General features: G+C 39.2%; 1 protein-coding gene across 1 annotated transcript; it reads right to left on the bottom strand.

The window, feature by feature from the left end:
• Positions 1-6,852: 6,852 nt before the first annotated feature.
• atp6v1b2 (ATPase H+ transporting V1 subunit B2) lies at positions 6,853-20,752 on the bottom strand. The gene is made up of 14 exons (XM_027008374.2): positions 20,563-20,752; positions 17,961-18,016; positions 16,208-16,306; positions 15,856-15,949; positions 15,691-15,768; positions 15,124-15,263; positions 14,697-14,798; positions 14,496-14,593; positions 14,186-14,309; positions 13,621-13,771; positions 10,567-10,649; positions 10,192-10,296; positions 8,560-8,689; positions 6,853-8,026 (listed from the first exon to the last, which is right to left on the bottom strand). Exons 1-14 carry the CDS (start codon positions 20,693-20,695, stop codon positions 7,890-7,892), a joined length of 1,530 nt encoding a protein of 509 aa, XP_026864175.1. The 5' UTR covers positions 20,696-20,752; the 3' UTR covers positions 6,853-7,889.
• Between the last annotated feature and the right edge of the window lie 241 nt (positions 20,753-20,993).

The raw sequence follows: 20,993 nt of genomic DNA on the forward strand, positions 1-20,993 counted from the left end.
AAGACAACTTATTAATAGTGTGGTACATGTTCAAGTTTCCTTAGTAAGCTGCTTCTTCGGCCTGTTTTGTCAATGTTTATAATGCTTCTCTTTTGCCGGCCTTGCTATAGCCATGCTGATTTTGCTTTTCTAAGTTCTAAAGGTGGCAGTGAGGATTCACATGGTATGTACCACTGGCAAATGGTGGAAGTGGCGATATGGAGAAATCCTACCACTGGCTGAAAGACTGGTTGAAAGAGTGCATGGAGGCACTACTCATGTAAGCACAGGAACAATACAATATCAATAGGGGCTGGGATCTACCATGGCAAGCAGGACCCAAATTGTAGGCACTGCAAAGATGCCTCTGAGACAATCCAGCACATAAACATGGGATGCAAGATGCTAGCAGGCAGAGCATACATGGAATGCAATAACCAAGTTGCTGGCATAGTATACAAAACCATCTGTGCTGAGTACAGGCTGAAAGTCCCTAGGTCAAAGTGGAATATGGCCCTGAAGATGGTGGAGAATGACCAAGTTAATATCCTACTGGAATTCCTGATACAAATGGAGCAGATGCATAAAGATGAAGCAGACACATGATCACATCAACAACTACATCTAGATTTTTTTTGCGATTCTCCAAGACTTATCATTTGTGATTGAGAGACCCTCAAACCCCACAGAACTTGATCAAATGATAGAATGCTTAGAATCAGTATTCTGCTGCATACTCAATGATGTTGCTCCACTTAAGAATAAAAAAAAAAAATTATACCTTGATATAATGATCACATTAGCATTTTAAAACAAAATGCTCAAAAATAGAACACAATTGGTGCCAGACTAAACTTGGTCTTCCAGCTTGCATGGAAGGAGAGCCTCCTCAAGTGTAGAAAGGCACTTATTACCACTCGAATATCTTCTTAACCCTTATAGAAAATAAAAATAATCCTAGATTTCTATTTAGTACAATTCCACATCTAACTAGGAATAAAACTGACACCAATACTCATTACATCATCACACAGTAGTAATGAGTTCATGAATTTCTTTAATATGAAAATTAAGCACATTAGAGATAACATTAAGATAATTAATGACATCAGGTAGCTGCATAGAGGTCAGAACCAAGCCAAAAAGGACTCTAGAATCCTTTACACCTATCCAAGAGCCAGAACTTACATCTCTGATCTCGCACTCAATCTTCCACTTGCTTACTAGATTCACACTTTCTTAAGGAAATCCTTGGCTATTTTCCTAAATCATTCAAATTAGCAGTAATCTGAATGCAGCATTTGACACTATACACAGAAAATGTTGCAATCTAAAGCCCATTACCCTCTGAAACCTTTTAGCCCTGTCAGATGTGTGTGTGTGTGTACACACACACACATATTTTATTTATATATATATATATATATATATATAAATAACCACAGGACAAACTGCAACATTGGCATTAGTAAACGGTATTACCCCAGATTCAGAAACATGACCCTAGCAGTATTACCTGTGATGGGTACCACCTATCTATGTTCTGCAGGCTTACTTGATGGTCCATTTTTAGGCCACACCGTGTAAAAAAAAAATGAGGTATGGGCATTAGGCGCAGGACTGGGCAGATGCACAATAAATAATATAACAGGCACACTGTCTGTTTGCCCTGCGATCCTGGGCACTGGAGTATCTGCAGCCATCATGTGGGTATGCAGTAGGATGGCATACTCCAGCCTACCCACTTTGATTGATTGTTAGTCATACCCATCATCAATTTCCCTGGAAAGGATATTGTACCCCAGCATTAACTATCCCGTCTCTGGTCATATATACACATTCGCAGTTGACATCCGACAGGACTGAAAGGTCCGTAATTACTGGCATTGCTGAGGTAGATGAGATCTCTACTGCTGTCTTGCAGAACCGCCTAACCCTGGATCTCCTCTTGGTAAAGGAGGGTGGCATCTGCAAGGTAATTAATGAATCGTGTTGCTTTGACATCCCTTATTACATTACTGACATCATTTTGCACATGAAGACTGCTATTGCTGAGCCTCCACCCAACGATGATTCTTGGTTCAGTTGGTTAACCAACCTTGTCAGCCCTTGGGGATCTTGGCTCATAAACATGTTTTCCCGTACACCTGATTTATTGTGTTGATTCTTGTTTGTAAACCCTGTTTGTTACTGCTGTCTTCTTGCATAACTCACATTTCTACCTCTGTGATTAGCATGATTAATTTTGCCTGCATATGAGAGGCCTATATATTGATGTGATTCCTTTGGACTCAAAGGGGGGAGTGTTAGATACTAGAGTTACGAAGATCTAATTTCGTGAAGAATTTTGTCTCTCATAGCTGTTCCAGGGTGACGTGGATGAGTGGTAATGGGTAAGCATGTTTTTTGGAGATCTGGTTCAGGTTACGGTAGTCGATGCATGGACGAAGACCACCATCCTTCTTTACAAAAAAGAAGCCTGATGCCAGAGGGGAAGTGGAGGACTGGATGAACCCTTGTTTCAGTGCCTCTTCTACATACTGATCCATAGCGCTTTCTTCCTCTTGAGAGAGGGGGTAAATATGTGCCTTGGGCAAGGTGGCACCCTCCAGGAGTTCTATAGCGCAATCGTAGGAACAGTGAGGGGATAACTGTGTAGCTTTCTGTTTGCTAAAGTTATTGGCTAAGTCCTGGTATTCTTTAGGAAGGGAAAAATGATGCTCATAAGCAGGACTCTCTATAATTATGGAACAGAGTGTAAGTGTGGGTAAGGACAAACAGGTCTTTTGACAATAATCTGACCACTGTTTTATCTCCCTCTGAGGCCAGGCTATACTTGGGTTATGCTGCTCCAGCCAAGGAAGGCCTAGAATAACCGAGAAGGAGGACGATGGTAGGACCAGGAATGAGATCAGTTCTGAGTGGAGTGCACTGATGGTGAGTTTTATCAATGTGGTCCGGAGAGATATGATCCCAGCTCCTACGGGTGATCTGTCCAAAGTGGCCAGTCGAAGGGGCTTGAGTAATGGTTTGACCAGGATGTGCAAGTCCTCTATAACACGAGCGTGAAGGAAGTTGCCCTCTGTACTGCAATCCACTAGGGCTGTGAAAATAGATGAGTGAGTTTGAAATCCAATACAAACTGGTAACATAAAAGATTTTGCAACCATACAGAGTCTATGCAATGGCCCTACCTGGACTTAAGGAGTGGAAATCTTGTTCCCTCTCTGTTTATGAGAAACACTGCAACGTGGTTTGAGATGAAAATCCCTGATTACATGACTTGTTGATCCACAATACAGACAAAGACCTTCCTGGAACCGATGTCTCTGTTCTTCCTCAGATAAACAGGATGAATCTCAATGCATGTACTCCACTCTGGGTTCTTGTCTGAATTCATATCTCAGACTAGGGTGGGGGTAGGCGGACTGAGAATTACCGGTTATCCATGGTCTCCGTTCCTGAAGATGATTATCCAGGCATATGGCAAGAGCCATAAGTTGATTTAACTTGAGCTCAGCATCCCAGCACACCAGCTTGTGCAATACATCAGAATTCTGGCCATGTTGAAATTGTACAATCAATGCGACCCTATTCCATCCACTACCTGCAGCAATGGTGCAGAACTCACGAGCATAATCTGCTACCATCCGGTTGCCTCGTCGTAATTTTATGAGTAATTCTCCACTTGCTCTCCCTTCATGGGGGTGGTCGAAAACTGCTCTAAACATAGTGAAGAAATCCTCATACGTGGAGTGCTAGCCAAATCTAGTGCTTTATCTGAAAGACGTGAGGTAAGCAATGTAATTTTCTCTTGGCTAGAGCCGGGGGGGATTACTATTGAAGAATATGGAATGTTTGTAATATAAAACCTCAACATTTCTCAGGTTTACTTACTGGACAGGTGGGTTGAGCACTAGTAACCAGGGTAGATGAGACAGGTGTGGGGTTGAACTGGGTTGAATGAGCTGACATCTGTAGCTTGGACATAAGTTCTCTAAGACAATGACTTGGCTCAGACAAATGTGTTTGTTAGTCTGCCTGTTGTTGGTAAGGGCTTCCTTAATAGCTTCTGAATCTACCGTCTGCATGGGGGCGAAGTATTCTCGGGTCAGGCAAAAACAGACACTTGCGGATAGCAGGTTGGTTTAATCATTGTTCAGGGGTTGTGCAATAATCCAGTGTGATGACAAAAAGGGAAGTTAAAGGGATAATCCAAATAATAGAGATCTTAACAGTCCAAGTCAGAAACCAGAAGAGCAATCACAATATAACCAGGCAGACAATCCAAAAGGGGCAGGCCAAATACAACAACGAGGAATACTAAGAAAAGGTACAGTACACAAAAAGACAATCCAGAATAATGGTCAGTATGCTTCTAGAGACTATTGGCAATACTTTGCAAAGACTTAGAGTTAAAAACAGTTTTATATAATCCAATAATCAGGACATACAGGTGAATTCAATATTCTGGAGACACTGATCCGATTGGACGCCTCCGTTTGGTTGAGTCATTGACTGGGTGATGAATGGGTTGCTGGGTATTGTAGTCTGTCAGGGGATTTGGCCTTATGACAGAAAGGCTATCACTCTTTGGTGGTAGTAGAACTGTTTTGGCAATATGGGTAAATTTAGAAGAATATGTAACCATACTTTCTCTGAATTAAATAGACATTTAAATATAATTACAAATACAAGGACTGCAATATAGATTTATTAAAAACCAGTGCAGTAGGAGCTTTTCAAACTTGAGCTGGTGATGGCTAAGGGCCACCATTTAATTGGCAGTGGAATTTGTCAGCCCTGGAGTTCCCCTGCCCGGTGCATTTGCAGTTTTTCACTAGTGATAACCCCTGTTTTATCTGGCAGTCAAGTGCCATAATAAACTTCTGAATAACATGTATCTAGAAAAACATTTTGCACAATGCTTATTAAGATGTTTAAATATATTACTAATTGCCTATAATGTAATGATTCAAGTAAACTAGTTCAATCAAGTATTTATAAATGTAGTAAAAGTGAGTGTCTACACCAAAGCGCTTAAAAAAATACAAAAGTCTCTTTTTCTTTGGTTAGGGAGTGTTGGAATGTGTGAGCAGTGAAATACCGTAAAATCGCGCATGTGGGCGCATTTGGCTTTAAAGTGCAGATGATTTGACCGTGAATCGGTAAAACACAGATAGCTTGGCCTTTCAGGTACTGGACTGATATGAAGCTCATTTTGAGGAAAAAATACATGCAGGTATGCTTATTTATAGTTGTCAATTAGTCTTGAAAATTCACCGTAGATATTTTTTTTTTGAAACACTGAAAATAAAACAATACAAATATATAATGTTTGTTTATTTTGGTTTTTGCATACATTTGATTCAACAGAATTGGTACTTTACCAGTCTAATGTACGAAAAATTCTTGTCATAAACATTAATGTTCGTTGATCTTCGCATGTTTTCATGTATCGTTTTCGTTTTATAAGTCATTTACATTTACGGCATTAAGAGCAGACGCTCCTATCCAGAGCGACTTACAAAAGTGCTTTGTCATTTACTTATAGAATACATCCTAGTAGAGTAGGTTAGAGTCCAATATCTAGAATACTGTAGAAATACAGGGATCAGTGCTGATGCCTAGAAGTACAAAATACATAAGCTCTATCTTAGACAATGATAAGTGCAATAAACAATAAGTACTAGAGTTTGTTAGTCAACATCAGTGTAATAAACAATACAATAAGTACTACTTTCAGCCGGGTCAGTGCTCATATAAATATTCCATGAATATATGGGTCTTCAGTCTGCGTTTGAAGACTGCAAGGGACTCTGCTGTCTGGACAGCAAGCGGAAGTTCATTCCACCATCTACGAGCCAGGAGAGAGAATAGTCTTGATGCTTGGCTTCCATGAGACTTGAAGCATGGTATTGCAAGCCAAGCCGTACTTGAGGTTTGAATTAATCAAAGTACAGATTAGGCTTTGACCATTGAACTCATGTATGGAGAGGCTGGTCCATTTTTGACTTTGTAGCTTTTAAATTTGACGTGTGCAGCTACTGGAAGCCTCAGTTTTAGAGCAGACAGTGTTAATGCAAACGTTTGCTTTAGCTGCAGACTTTGCTTGTGGAGCTACATGAACACAGTGAGGACTACATGAACGAAAGACAAATTATTCAGATCACTTATTTTTTATTTCAGTTTACATACGGGCTGGTAGTTCTGTTGAAATGTAACGGTTTTAAATCGTATTTATAGCATCTGATGTCCAATATCAAATAGGCCCACTGCCTATGGTAGTATAACTTATTTTGCAAATTATAACAGTGGTCCTGGAATACAAAAGCCTGAATGATGGAAACTCTGCCTGAGGGTGGCAGTTATTAAATGCATAGTAATATAAACAAGAGCTGTGTACACCCTGCTTTCGGTATTTTAAAATGAATGTTAACCACTGGAACAAGAGAAGCTGAAATCTCCTAGCACTTAAACGCCTGCAGTCCTATCTGGGGCTGCCAGGTATGCATCCAGATCCTCCCTGGCACTAATACCATAGACTGTCCTTTGGCACCACCTGCAACTCATAATACCCTTATGACACAAACATGCCGTTGGTATCAGTATGTTGCCATGTGGGGTTTACAAAACCTTGCCATACTGGCACATAGTGGCTCATGGTTTACTTTTTATTTGCATGAAAATTATATGATGCAAAGCATTGACCTGTTATCAGGATGTTTACAATAAAAGTTTTCTCTCCTCTTTGCAAGTACCTACATCTTTGTTGCCTACAGGCTACAAGTAAAATTACTGAATGTTTAGCAATTTAATCCAAAAACATGCCAATGATGCATGCTGTTTATACACTTAAAATGTAAGCACCACTGTCACAATATCAGATTTTATTCCATAGACAGGACAGACTACAAACAGTTTACAATATCATTTTCATGCACTCAGACAAAGCAGTCTTTCAAATGAAACTCACGAGGTATTACATATTTTACTGCGGCACACTGATTCAAGGAAGGATAGCAGGAGAACACCCAAAATCCATGGCACATACAAATAAAATTAAACAATGGTGAATGTACATAACAAATAAATACTGTATTTATGAAATAAGTAAACATTATTCTGTTAATTAAGTGCAACATAAAAGTTTACATTTACACAATGAAACTCTTTCATAAAACTGTCCCAACAATGTTCAGCCAATAACCAAAGTACAAAGCCAGGTGAGCAATACAGAACGTGTAGAAAGTTTTTTTGTTTGTTTGTTTTCAAACCAACTAAACAAATAGTAATATTGCTCACTGAATTTTTAAAACCTTTAAAAGATGTATACAGCCCCAACATTTGCAAGTATTACTGAACATATGGCTTCTCTACATTATGATCTATGAAAAGGACAATCACAGGGTAGAACAAAATCATAGCATCTTGGTGGTAATACTTGTAACATTAAGAGGAACCACTGATGTTAGCTGGCACATTTGCCAGTCAGTGAGATTAGGTCATAAAGAATTTACATGCAGAGATTTTTTTTTTTTTTTTTCCAAATCTAAGACAGCAGTGCTAAAATTAGTGTTGTTTTCCAGCATACACTGTAGTCCAGATTTTATGATTGGCAACACATCCACTCTGTCCACAAAAGGACTAAAGGTTTCCTCTAGTAAACTAATTAGTCACAATGTTATTTTACACATAAGGCAGCACATCTTATTACTGCAGTGTTGCAACAATTTTCACAACAATCTTTACATTACGGTTTGGCTACAATGACATAATGACCAAAAGCAGAGAAACAGAAGCATGAAATACAGGATCAAGACTGAGAGGTCCAGGTGTGAGTAGCACAGGTTGAGAAATCTGAGGGGGGGGATTGAGAGAAGCGGTGTTGAGACCAGGAGAAGAGAGGCTCAGTGTTTGGAGTCTCGAGGATAGAACTCTGCCAGCATGTTCTGTGGAATTCTCTTCAGCATCTCTTTGGGGAAGATTCGCATGAGCTGCCAGCCGATGTCTAGAGTTTCATACACACTTCGGTTCTCATATGCACCTGCAGACCAAAGCAGCATAGTGACAGCCATACATCAGATGACAGCACTGATTAATTTTACATTACCTGTGCCATAATACACACAAATACAGCACTATGCAAAAGTTTTAGGCCACCCAAGAAATACGAAGCTTATCATCATCATGACAGCAAGTATTTTTGGATGTGAAACACTATATAGTCTAATTCATTAAACTCTAATGTGATGGACATTTATTGGAAATAAACAATACAAATTAAAAAGTAACAACAATTAGATCATTGACATTTTATGGTTAGGAGACAAAGTTTATTTCCCCCAAACATCTCCTTGAACTCTTTGAAGACAACCCTTACCTACAGATAAAAACAAAAACAAATCCCTCACAGACTGGGCAGAACAGATCCTAGCTTTCAACATACCAGAAGATGGGTAAGATTACCTGAAACAGCTTTTAAACATAATTTCCTTGAATGGTCTGAGATATTTAAACAATACTGTTCTTTATCACAGAATCTCATCAGAAGGTCTCTCACATGCTTATGCCACTTACCTTGAGATATGAAGTTCTTCTCAAACTTCTGGAGAAACTCCAGGTACAGTAGGTCGTCGGCAGTCAGGGCCTCCTCACCTACCACAGCCTTCATGGCTTGCACATCTTTCCCAATGGCATAGCAGGCGTACTGGCAATAAAGGAGTATCATATGGCCTTAGCATTGTTCTACAGCATGTCTCCCATGTAAAAGAGTATCATACAGCCATACCATTTTTCTACAGCATCTCTCCCATGTAAAGGAGTATCATATGGTCTGGCCTTAGCATTGGTGTACAGCATCTCTCCTGTGTTGCCCTGGGCTGTTTTAAGCAATTTATTTTTAGAAAACTGCAGCACTTCATCTTTACATACTGAAAACTATTACTGCTTTTAGGCAAAGGTTGCTGTGAAAGCCAAATGTCTCTTGGACTGTACTGTTCTGTGATAAAAAACTTCAATGCAGTTCAGCTTTACTGAACATTTAGAAAACAAGGAGTCGGCCTGTCAGGTTATTCTGCATGTGTACACCGCATATATAGAAAAGTAAGTGTGTGCATGGTTTTGGACAGAGGGTCTTTAGAGAAAGGTTTGGATAAGTCCAGGTTAAGCTGGACTCCTTATGTGGCTTTGTCGGCAGAAGTTAGTAAGCACTGTGAAACTGACTGCAGCAGCTTTAAAAGGGAAGTTCAACCAAAATGCAAAAATAATCTGACAGTTATTAAATATATTGTGGATGTTTTCTAGTTGTGTTTAACAGTTTTTGTATCACTATAAAGTTAAGATTTGTATTTAACCATTTTTTGTTTGGCAAAGGAAGATCAATTTATATTTCTATGCATGCTAACTGGCTTGTTAATGTTAATTTTTTTAAATCTTAAAAAAAAAAAAAGTAATACATTAAAAAACAATTTTCTTTGCAGCAAATTGTGTGATTGGAACAAGCTCACTGGTGGCATCGGCAACATAAAGGAGTGTCACTGTAGGTTGAGTAAATTTTCCATCAAGAACAAAATTAATTTTCACCTGGTCCCATTAAGAGAGCTTTGTGGAAATTATATCTAAAAACAATATGACCCCCTGAAAAGTGGTCAAACTGATATGGCATGACAACTCCACGTTTAAAGTGACCCATAATCAGAATTCACCTCATAGTCATACTCTTCAGCAAATCTAAATATTTATATGAATATTGTTTGCCTAGCAACTTGGTGAATATTATTTACTGTGTAAGCACAACACATCGAGGAAGCAGCATGAATATAGTAACTAAAGTGCAAAACTGCTAATGTTTTTGCTAAATTTCTGACAAGATAATTAGCTTCAAGATGTATTTGTGTCCCAAGACATGTGTATAACTTCTGTAATAAGCTTTTTTTTTTTTAATTAACCTTAAAAATGTATTTAAGTAATTGATGTAAATACTGTCTGAGGTGCTGAGAAATCATGCAATACATAATTAGAAGGTCTCAAATGTGAAATAAGTCAATGTGAAAAAGTTGAACTTTGTTTTTGTTCCCCTACAAACTTAAAGTAGCATTAAACAATGGAAGAAAAATATGACAAAATAATTCTAATAGAAACTGTGTCTACAGTACTAAACATTTAAAAGCCTGTAGTCCAGGCTTGAAGTCTTGCTGCCACAAAACTCACCAGCTGGTTGGACACATCCGAGTGGTCCTTTCTCGTCATCCCCTCACCAATGGCTGACTTCATGAGTCGAGAGAGAGAAGGTAGAACATTGATGGGGGGGTAAATCTGCACACAGAACACTTTATATTAGCACATAATAGTGATCATTCATCTATGAAATAAATGAGCATGTGGCCCAAATTGTGGCATCTTGAAACATCATGAGAGATCATGGATGTATACCTAGTTGAAGGACATGGCCGTGGTTTCCATGGGGAATAAACCACAACTTTATCCAAGGGATCTGTCCCCATGACTGCTGGCCAAAAGGCTAACGTAAGTTGCTTTGGCTAAATGCTTCAAGCACCTACAAATGTAACAGGTGTTGACACTGACCTGTCTGTTGTGAAGCTGTCTATCAACATAGATCTGTCCCTCTGTGATGTAACCAGTCAAATCAGGAATAGGATGTGTAATATCTGTGGGAAGATGTAAAAGAGCTCACATTTTAAATTAGACTCCTTTACTGTCACTGCACAGAGTACATTGAAATTGAGTACCAATACTGATGGTGAACTCACACATAGCAAGCAACAATTAAAAACAGAAACAACTGTTCAAGTGTCTAATTCAAATTTTAAATAAATAAATAAATAAATAAATTTTATATATATATATATATATATATATATATATATATATATATATATATATATATATATATATATATATACACACACACAAAAATAAATACATCTATCTATGATAGATAGATAGATAGATAGATAGATAGATATAGATTTTTATATCTATCTATCTATCTAAGAGAGAGAGAGAGAAAGGTGTTTAGGAATGTATAAATAATATATAGGTCTTATTGAATCATTTCTAAAATATAACTATAAGCTGTGCAGATAATCACAGGTCCCAAACTGTCAGAGTCCATATTTGCGGTGCCAGTTCTTGAATGGCCCTGGGGTTGAAGCGGTTATTAAGTCCATTTGTCCATATATGATATGATGGGCATTTAGTGTCTGCCAGAGAACAGCAGGTCAGATAAAAAGAGTGTTTACAGGGAAAACAGATTTAACATTGCATTATACATATTACATTGCATTATACAATAAGCCAAACTTGATTAATAACATAAAACATAAGGGAGTATAGAGATTCTGTGTCCTTTCAGAATGATTTGTGTACAGAGCAGATCTATGTATGTATGTATGTATGTATGTATGTATGTATGTACACACATATATGCATACAGAGCAGATACAGATGCAGATGTATGTATGTATGTATACATACATACACACACAGCTCTGGAAAAAAAAATGAGACCGCTACAATTTTTTCTTATTTCGGCTTCTCCACATGTACAGCAGCCATTCCATTCAAGTGTTTGTTCTTCACAGACACACCTCATTCTACTTAATGAGATGCTGAATAGGTGATCACCTTTACAAAATCCTATTCTAACATGCAACAGTATAAAAACCATTGCTGCTGCCATCACTATTCTCTTGTTATAGAACCAGCTGGATGGGGAAAAGCAGTGCTAGGACTACCCAAAAAGTAAATGTAGTCAAACTACCGCTACAGATCATGACAAGCGTTGAAAAGAATGGTTCAATTGTAGTTTTACTCTCAGATGGATACAGTGAGCATCAGGTTGCTTCCATCTTGCAAATTTCAAAAACTATGGCTCATAAGAACAAGGTTAAGCAGCAAACACAGGGGCCAACAGCAGCTACAGACTGGCAGAGGTCGAAAACGATCGCCACCTCATTTGAATGTCACTTAACAACCGTAAGATGACGTCAAGTGACCTACAAAAAAAATGGCATGTGTAATTCACCCCAGCTGCTGCAACAAGGACAGTTTGAAACAGGCTTCTAGAGGCAGGGCTGAAGTCGTGCAAAACTAGAAAAAAGCCCTTCATCAATGAGAAGCAAAGAAGAGCCAGACTGAAGTTTGCAAAAGACCATAGAGGACTGGAGTAAGGTCATCTTCTCTGATGAGTGCAATTTTCAGCTTTGTCCAACACCTGGTCATGTAATGGTTAGACGGAGACCTGGAGAGGCCTACAAGCCACCCACTGTGTCTCGCACCCACTGTGAAATTTGGTGCAGGATCGGGGATGATCTGGGGTTGTTTCAGCAAGGCTGGAATCAGGCAGATTTGTCTTTGTGAAGGATGCATGAATCAAGCCACTTACAAAACTGTGCTGGAAGAAAACTTCCTTCTTCTCTGAAAAATGTTCCCCAACTCTGATGACCGTTTTTTTTCAACAGGACAATGCTTCATGTCACACAGCCAGACCTGAACCCCACTGAAAACCTCTAGAATGTGATCAAGAGGAAGATGGATGGTCACAAGCCATCAAACAAAGCCGAGCTCCTGGAATTTCTGTGGCAGGAGTGGCGTAAAGATACCCAACAGCAATGTGAAAGACTGGTGGAAAGCATGCCAAGACGCATAAAAGCTGTGATTATAAATCAGGGTCATTCCACCAAATATTGATTTCTTGACTCGTCATAAGTTGAAATATTAGTACTGTGTTGTTTATAAATGAATATGAGCTTGGTTTCTTTGCATTATTTGTCGTCTGAAATTTCTGTAACTGTTTTATTATTTTCATAAAAAAACATGCTCTGTAAAAATGTGAGTTCTGTTTGATTGTTAGACATTCTCCAGAGGGTGCCTCAATAATGCTTGTTAACACTGACCTGCAATAAAGGACGGGACCAGCTCTTCTCTTTGACTAATTCTGAAGTCTGCATCTTTATTTTCTATTTGAATGTTTAACTTTAAAACTAGCTGACTGGGGACTTAGGAACAACAGTGGGATGTGTCTTATAACATGTTGGCTGCTCGGCTGATGCAGCAAGAGCTGAATAAGTTCCCCACAAAGGGAAGTGAGCACCTGATGATCTCCTGGGTGGTGTTGATGACCCTCTGAAGGGCTCTCCTGTTCACTGTGCAGCTGCTGTACTAGTACATCAGCACATGCTCAATACAGCAGCTTCAGGACAGTATTCTTGTACTTCATCACACTCCTAATAAAGCAACTGGAATACCATGCAAAGACATTACACCAGCATACACTTGATAGAGCAGCTGGTGTACCACACAGATACAGTATGTCAGCACATACAGTGGGACAAGGACAACACCAGCTTCTCTTGTAGGTTGTTTTTCCTGAGAATCCTCAGAAGTAGAGTAGCTGCTGTGGGGTTAATGGGGTTAATGGTGCAGGAGAGGTCTTTGTGATGTACACACACCCCCGGAATCTGAATGTAGGAACTCTTTCCACACAGACTCCGTTGATATGTAGTGGACCAGGGTCTGTCCTGTTCTTCCAGATGTCTAAGTGCATTTTCAAAGGCAGTCCTCAAGTACTGCTGTGAATGCGAACAGATGGGGAGAGCATGGGCTGTGCTGGCTCACCGTCGTTGGGCATAGTGAGGATGGGGATCTGGGTAATGGAGCCATTGCGGCCCTCCACACGCCCAGCTCGCTCATAGATCGTGGCCAGATCGGTGTACATGTAGCCCGGGAAACCTCGGCGGCCTGGAACTTCCTCTCTGGCTGCCGACACCTTTGAAGATGGTTAAAATTATGTTTACAAATCACAGAGTTTTATACATATTTCTAACCCATGATGTATGACTGACATAAATGACTAGTCAATGATGGATGCAGTATTTTTTGTTTTATCTGAAACTTTAAGAAATGGGATGAGAAAAATAATAAATCCTGGGCATGAGACAGAACAAAGATATCATCAATGACTGAAGCCCTTCAATCTTCATGTTATACCTAGGATTGAGATTAGGATTATATTTCGGATTGTTTTGATGTTTATGGTGGTGGTCTGGATTAGAATTGGGATTGTGTTTATGGTGAGGATCAGTGCAAGGCAGGGTAGATAATTTGTTTAAGATTATCAATGTGGTTCATGTTGCAGTTCAAATTGGAGTTACTTCCAGTAGCAATGATTGACTCCCCACACCTCTCTTAAAGCCTCTGCGTAGGAGCTCATGTCCGTCAGGATTACCAGCACGTGTTTCTCACACTGATAGGCCAGGAATTCTGCAGCGGTCAGGGCCAGGCGAGGGGTGATGATGCGTTCAATCCTGCACATTAATCCCAGTTTATAGTGCACTCACTTTTGAACATCAAGGCCATCATTAAAAACAGTATGAAAAAAACACCAAAAGGATTTTTGAAGACTGAACCCATTATTATGAATATAGTAATATCTGAACAGATTCTGACTGAAATATTGGAAAACCTCCATATGTGTTTCAGAGAGCACTTACGTGGGGTCATTGGCCAGATTCAGGAACAGGCACACATTGTCCATGGAACCATTCTCCTCAAAGTCAGATTTAAAAAATCTAGCTGTCTCCATGTTGACCTAAAGACCAATTTAAGCAGTTAGAAAGAGTCTAATCTTCTAATCACACTGTAAAAACAGCATTTTAGGATGAATGTGACCCTCTATTTAAGTTTTCCCTCACCCCCATGGCTGCAAACACAATGGCGAAGTTATCTTCATTGTAGTCCATCACATCTTTGGACTTCTTTACTAGGCCAGCCTGACGGCAGATCTGGGCAGCAATCTGAATTTACAAGCAGATTCACAAATATATCTCTGGTGCTTTAGACCTTTGGAGTGTCAAACTGCAGATAGGGTAGAACTGTATACTATATTGTTTCTACTCAGCTCATTATCAAATAAGGTGACAGAGAAGGGAAACAATTTAATTATGCAGTGTTGTGCCAATGAAGGGCAGATGAATTATAGAAGAACTACTGTAAACTGGACATCAATAAAAGGCAAAGTTTGGAAAGGATGAGGAACTTTTCTGATTTAACCCAGATTCTAGTTTTCTTTTGATTCTTATGGTAATAAAGATGCTCAAAAATAAACACTGTGAATAAGACCTCATTATGAGGGAGACCAGCTGCAGAGAAAATGGGTATTTTCTGTCCCCTGGCAATGCTGTTCATGCCATCGATGGCAGAGATGCCTGTCTGGATCATCTCCTCAGGGTAGATACGACACTGTGGGTTGATGGGTTGGCCTAGAAAAAGCAAGAACATAATTTGGAGAACAAAAATAGGTATATTTCAACACTGAAAATGCAGAGTAAACAAAAATATAAATATAAATTTCTCAGCTGGAGGCTGAACATCACTCATTCTGATATCTTCTGATAGAAATTTTAGTTTGCATTTGCTGTTCTATATATTGTCCATACAGCTGTGAGTTTCAAAACTATTTATATCAAAATCACCAGTGCTGAATTAACATATACAGTAAAGTGTTCATTATATTCATTTGGACACGTCACTATCAGAGGTATTTCAACACATGGGATTTTGCAGGGAAGTCCACAAAGTACAATGACCAATCATATCTTCTCAATGGACCTGCTCTTTAAGTGCTCATTAATCTACAAAAACTGAATAAACATCTCAAATTGAAGATAAAACAGGCTTTGTGTTTACCCATGATGTCTAAATAGTCCTCTGCCAAAACAGCAGGACCCCGATCAATCGGCTTCCCTGAGCCATTGAAGACACGACCTGAGAACATATAGGGTTTGAACAAAATCTTATTTTTCAATTATTTTATGTAACAGCTATGATGATTGACTATTTTATTGTTCTTACCAAGCATATCCTCCGACACCGGTGTACGCAAAATGTCCCCTGTAAATTCACAGCATGTCTTCTTTGCATCAATGCCTGATGTTCCCTCAAACACCTAAACCATGTTAAATTAAACATAAGATGACGACTTACATCATGTACAAGCAGTTTCAGTGCTGGATTACCCATATGCTGCAAAGCTCCATAGCACTCGCTGATGCTCCTATATCAAGTCAACAAGGACTTGAAAATTAGCTGGATAGTTGATTAAGCCATATTGTAATGAACTAAACTGCATCGGTGTAAAGACAGAAAACATACAGATCATGAAACATACATTAACACCACAGGTTAAATGTAGGTTATTCATCACCTGGACTACAGCTTTGGAGCCAGTGACCTCCAATACCTGCCCGCTACGTTTGGTGCCATCAGGAAGGGTAAGGTGGACAATCTCAGCATACCTGGGAAACTTCAGCAGGTAAACGACTATCATTATCAAAAGACCAACTTTTAACATTACTTTTCATATACAATTAATTCTGACTGCTCAATAACTGAACTGAAATCAACTACAAGCATGTAGACTAGCACCAATTGCTGGCCCCGCAGATGTAGCATAAAAATGCCACATGGCCCATATACCATCAAAATTATATGAAGTCATTCAATCAGTTCAGACATGAGATATATTCTAGTGGTGAAAGCCATGTTACTATCATCATCACTGTGAAGCAGAGAGCAGAGCAGGGTACTTAGAATAGCAATTTAATCATAACTTTTACCACTTTTCCACCAACAAAGTGCTGATGCTTATGCCACAGCTGACAGTTCCTGCAAACTAGTGAACCTTTTAAAGCAGTGGAAGTGTGGGTCTGTTCTTAAAAGCCCAATATTTACATATTTGGATGTGTTCACGCCATCATCCAGAAACAGAAGTTGTAATACTTTGTATAAACTACACAGCCGTATCACAAGTAATGAGTTTGTTTCTTGTATGGACCACTGATGATTCATTATTGCTGTATTTGCTGCAGTTCTTGTGCTTTTAGTTGTACATTGCAGTAAGGCGGGTAGAGGTAAACAACTTTACAAAGCGATACTAGGATCACACCCTTCAGCCACTTGCATCACAGGTTTGTTGGTTTCACACCAGCAATATAATGGTGCAAGAACGATAAGATTTTTCTGGCTGAGAACCTGTGATTTTGCAGTGGAAAGGCGCAAGACTATTTGGGATTTTGGCAACAGCATCATGCCAGTGGAAAAGTGCTATCTGAGTACTAGCGGAATTGCATTATTTCTAATGCATAAGTGCTTTAAAGCAAGTTGGACCAATGCATCAACTTGGAGAAATGTTTCTCAGCCCAGTTCTAGATAGAGCATAAATGCAGACCATCTGAGGGACTATCCCAGCCATTAAGAATACTGAGTAGCCTTGTAAGAGGATAGCAGGGTGTGGGATCAAACAGAGTGAGATATAGGTGGTATTTATGCAAATGATGGGCATTTTCCCAAAAGTCCACTGACAGAGGGGCATCATGCCATAAGCAGACAAAAAATAAATTATATTTCAAAGGAAACTACCAAAGAAAAAATAAATTATCATTGAAAAACAAAACAAAACAATACAAATAACCCAAAGAAATGTAGCTCAACATGCATTCCAATTATAGCAGTACATCAGCGCTTATCTACCAGCTACCTCAGAGTGCTTCTTATATATACTCTTTGCCCCTTGGACCAGTCCATTTACAGATAATATTATCGTAATATTTCCCCCATATTGTCCAAGATAAAAGGTGTGTCATTTAAAACATTTTCCAGTTATACAAAATTTTCTTATTAAAATAAATATACACATATCCAAATATATAGAGCCGTTAACCAAGATATTGTGCTCCTTATTCTGCTTGGGAAATTACCTGATCTAACCTGGTCCACATTATCACTCTGGCTGTACTGTCTGTCAGCATGGAAGGGGAAGGAGTCCCGTTACAAGCCTGTAAAGGTGTGCTGCAGGCTGGGGTTGAGCGTATATGGTCTGGTAGGTCCCAAGAACCAGACTGAGAAACATGGAGTAAGGATGCTGATATGTAATAAGATACAACACCATTGCACAATACCTTTACTTGGTCCAAAATCACCAGTGGGCCATTGACACCAGACACTGTTTTATACGCTGTGGACACAAAATGCCAGTAAGTTCACAGTGAACACCCCCACCGCTTATTTGGTTCCAGTGTTACATCAAAATCAATGACCAGTGAATTGTGTGACCATCGCGAATGTTTTTCAGTAAATTTAGAGACTTTTCTTGTGCACAAGCTGTTTCAGCAGACTGTGCAAACTTATTAGTTAGTTTTCATAAGTTCTTGTTTCTCATGCTGTTTCAACGTGAGTATCATTTGAGGTGTCTTGTTATCCTGCTTTATACCTTACATTTCATTGAATACCATTTTATGGCAAATGGAATTCAAAATGATAAGCTTCACATGGAGAAATCTGCAATAGCATGTTATGTTTAGAAAAACAATCCAAATCTTTTTAGAGGACTCATCCTCCTTTCACTTTTTTAGACAAAATTACATTTATGAATACCATTTTGAACAGCTTGTCAGAAAATGTGACCCCGAGGAAGATTACAAAAAATAACAACGAAACACTAACCAAATCTTTTCAGATGATGTACCATCACTTTATTTTATCAGCCAAAAAGACTTACCTGACAATAAACATGCTTACATGAGTGTACAGAACAGCCTTGGCAAAGTGCTCACCATTTTTGACAAGAGAAAAGTATAATTTGACTTTAGTTACAAGTTAAACTTATAATTTTGTATATATACAAACAGTCAAGAGGGGTTAGAATATGTGATCCCAATACAACATATCAATGATACATAAACACAGATGAGTCAAAGCATTACATTCTTACTGGACCTTGCTTAATGGTGAGAACTCAATGCAATGCACATATCTATCTCCTGGGTTTCAACACCACTATAAAAGACTTGGTCAAGGAGGGAAGGAAGGCTGCAGGAGTAACACACAGAGCTTTTTAAATTTACCAAAAGAAAACCAAAACAAAAAACAAGCCCAAGATAAAAGATCAACTTTTCTTAATCTTCTTATCAGCAAAGATAATTCACATTGTAGCCAGGCTCTCCATGTGTGTTCTCAGACTGAGGTAGCCTAAAGAAGGGAGAGTTTGAAAAGGCTACCTTCAACTAGACAGAGGTGTGACCAATTTTAACTACCCACTGGTTCACCTGATTTCTCTCTCCACCCTGCAGATGACGCTCGGTCTCACCCTGCTGCAACATCACATATTCTAACATTAGCTGACAGAAATAGTGACCCCTGTGACACCTTGTCTATACACCTGCGTCACTAATGCTTTTTTGGCTCAAGAAGTGAAGAGATGTCAGGTCATCAAAATTATTTGTTGAGTGTTTTAATATTATTTATTGTAATCTTTCTGCAGGTCACATGTTGACCCATGAGCCTAGGCTATTCCGTATACTCCTGTCATGAACTCCTTTTAGGATGAAAAAGTGAAAGGACAGTAAGTTGTGTAAAAAGATCTGATCGTTGTTTTGCGTTTGATAGCTGGTATTACAGTGGGCTCACATATTCTGATGAATGTCAGAAATAGCGAGCCCAGTGCCATGGCTGTTTGAACTCGTCATTAATTATTTTTTGTGAATGTGAAAAGATTTAGTCAATGTTTCAACACAGATATCTGGTGTACAAGTCCACCAATGTTTCCTTTCTTAATGCTTTTCTTCGACAGTCTCAGATTTCGGTGTAACCAGATCCAATCCGTTCTGTGTCCTTAAATTAGTGAGCTAACAGACTCTAAACCCCATCGAAATGCAGTCGTACCGATTTGCATGTCTGATTGTGACTTACTGAATCAACACCAATGTTAATACCAATGTTATTGCAGTAGCCCAATAATGGCATAATAATAAACCACGAGGATGAACATATCAGTAACTCCTAAACGTAAATTAAGAAAATGCTTAAAAAAAACCAGCAAACATATATTCTTAGCAGACGTGTCATTTATTAGCTAGCTAGGCTTACAGTGCCGCTCATGAAGATAGATTACTGTGGTTTTGTGTTTTACTGGGATTATTCGCAAAAGCAGAGTCTCGCAGCTTTCACCATGTATTCTGCTAGTTGTACTAAACAGAAGTGTGGAGTGTGGTAGCTAGCTACCTTAACATGATTACTTGTCTTGACGCTTTATCTGATCTACTAGCTAGTGAAATGGCTGAGGTGCATAATCTCGGAAGAGGTTCGATACCCATCTTCTCCCGCTAGCTACAGAGCTGTCAGATTAGTAAAGGACAGTCTTCTGGGGCACATATGAACGTCACATAGCAGCTGCTCACAATTATACGTAAATCCATACAAACGTCAACAGGACAGTTAGCTAGTTAACCTAGCTACTTACTAAATCGCAGCTAAATTGGCTTCCAAGCAAGCTATCTAGCTATTTAGTTATGTAACCAGATGATGCTCTTAGGTTTACCTGCGTCCTCATGTTGTCATTCATTCATTCATTCATTCATTCACTCACTCACTCACTCACTCATCACCGATAGCTAGCTTGCTAGTGTTTATCGGGTCGCTTGTTTCCCACTGTAGCTATCTTAGCTGCTTGGCTGGCTAGCCAGCTGGCTGGCTACACGTTTTTGTAATAAATTCGCTACTCACTTAGTCTCGGTTGAGAGATGTAGTCACGACTCACGGCAAATGCATGCTCTCGAGCAGCAGGAGTCTTGTGCCCACTGACAGCCGATGAAATTTCACTTACGGCTCCACTAACCATTCCTCGGAGAGCCTTCATGATTAGCTAGCGTTAGATAGCTACGCTGGCAGACAGCAAGCAAGTCGTGACACTTCTGCGCATGCCCAGTCGTGCCTGACTTTCTTACCCTTCCCCTAAACTAGAGACAGTTTTCAGGCACCATTTAGTGGAGCCAAAGTATTAGAAGCAGATTTAATTGACCTTAACAATATTTTATGCACACATTTTAGAAGACAGACAAAATATTCAAATTTAAATTTCATACGCGTTAAAAATAGGTTCAGGAGTTTATTGTCATATGTACTGTACATAGTTACATTGCACACTGAAATGCTTA

The sequence above is a fragment of the Electrophorus electricus genome, chromosome 17, assembly GCF_013358815.1.
Source record: "Electrophorus electricus isolate fEleEle1 chromosome 17, fEleEle1.pri, whole genome shotgun sequence".
Classification (NCBI taxonomy): Eukaryota; Metazoa; Chordata; class Actinopteri; order Gymnotiformes; family Gymnotidae; genus Electrophorus; species Electrophorus electricus.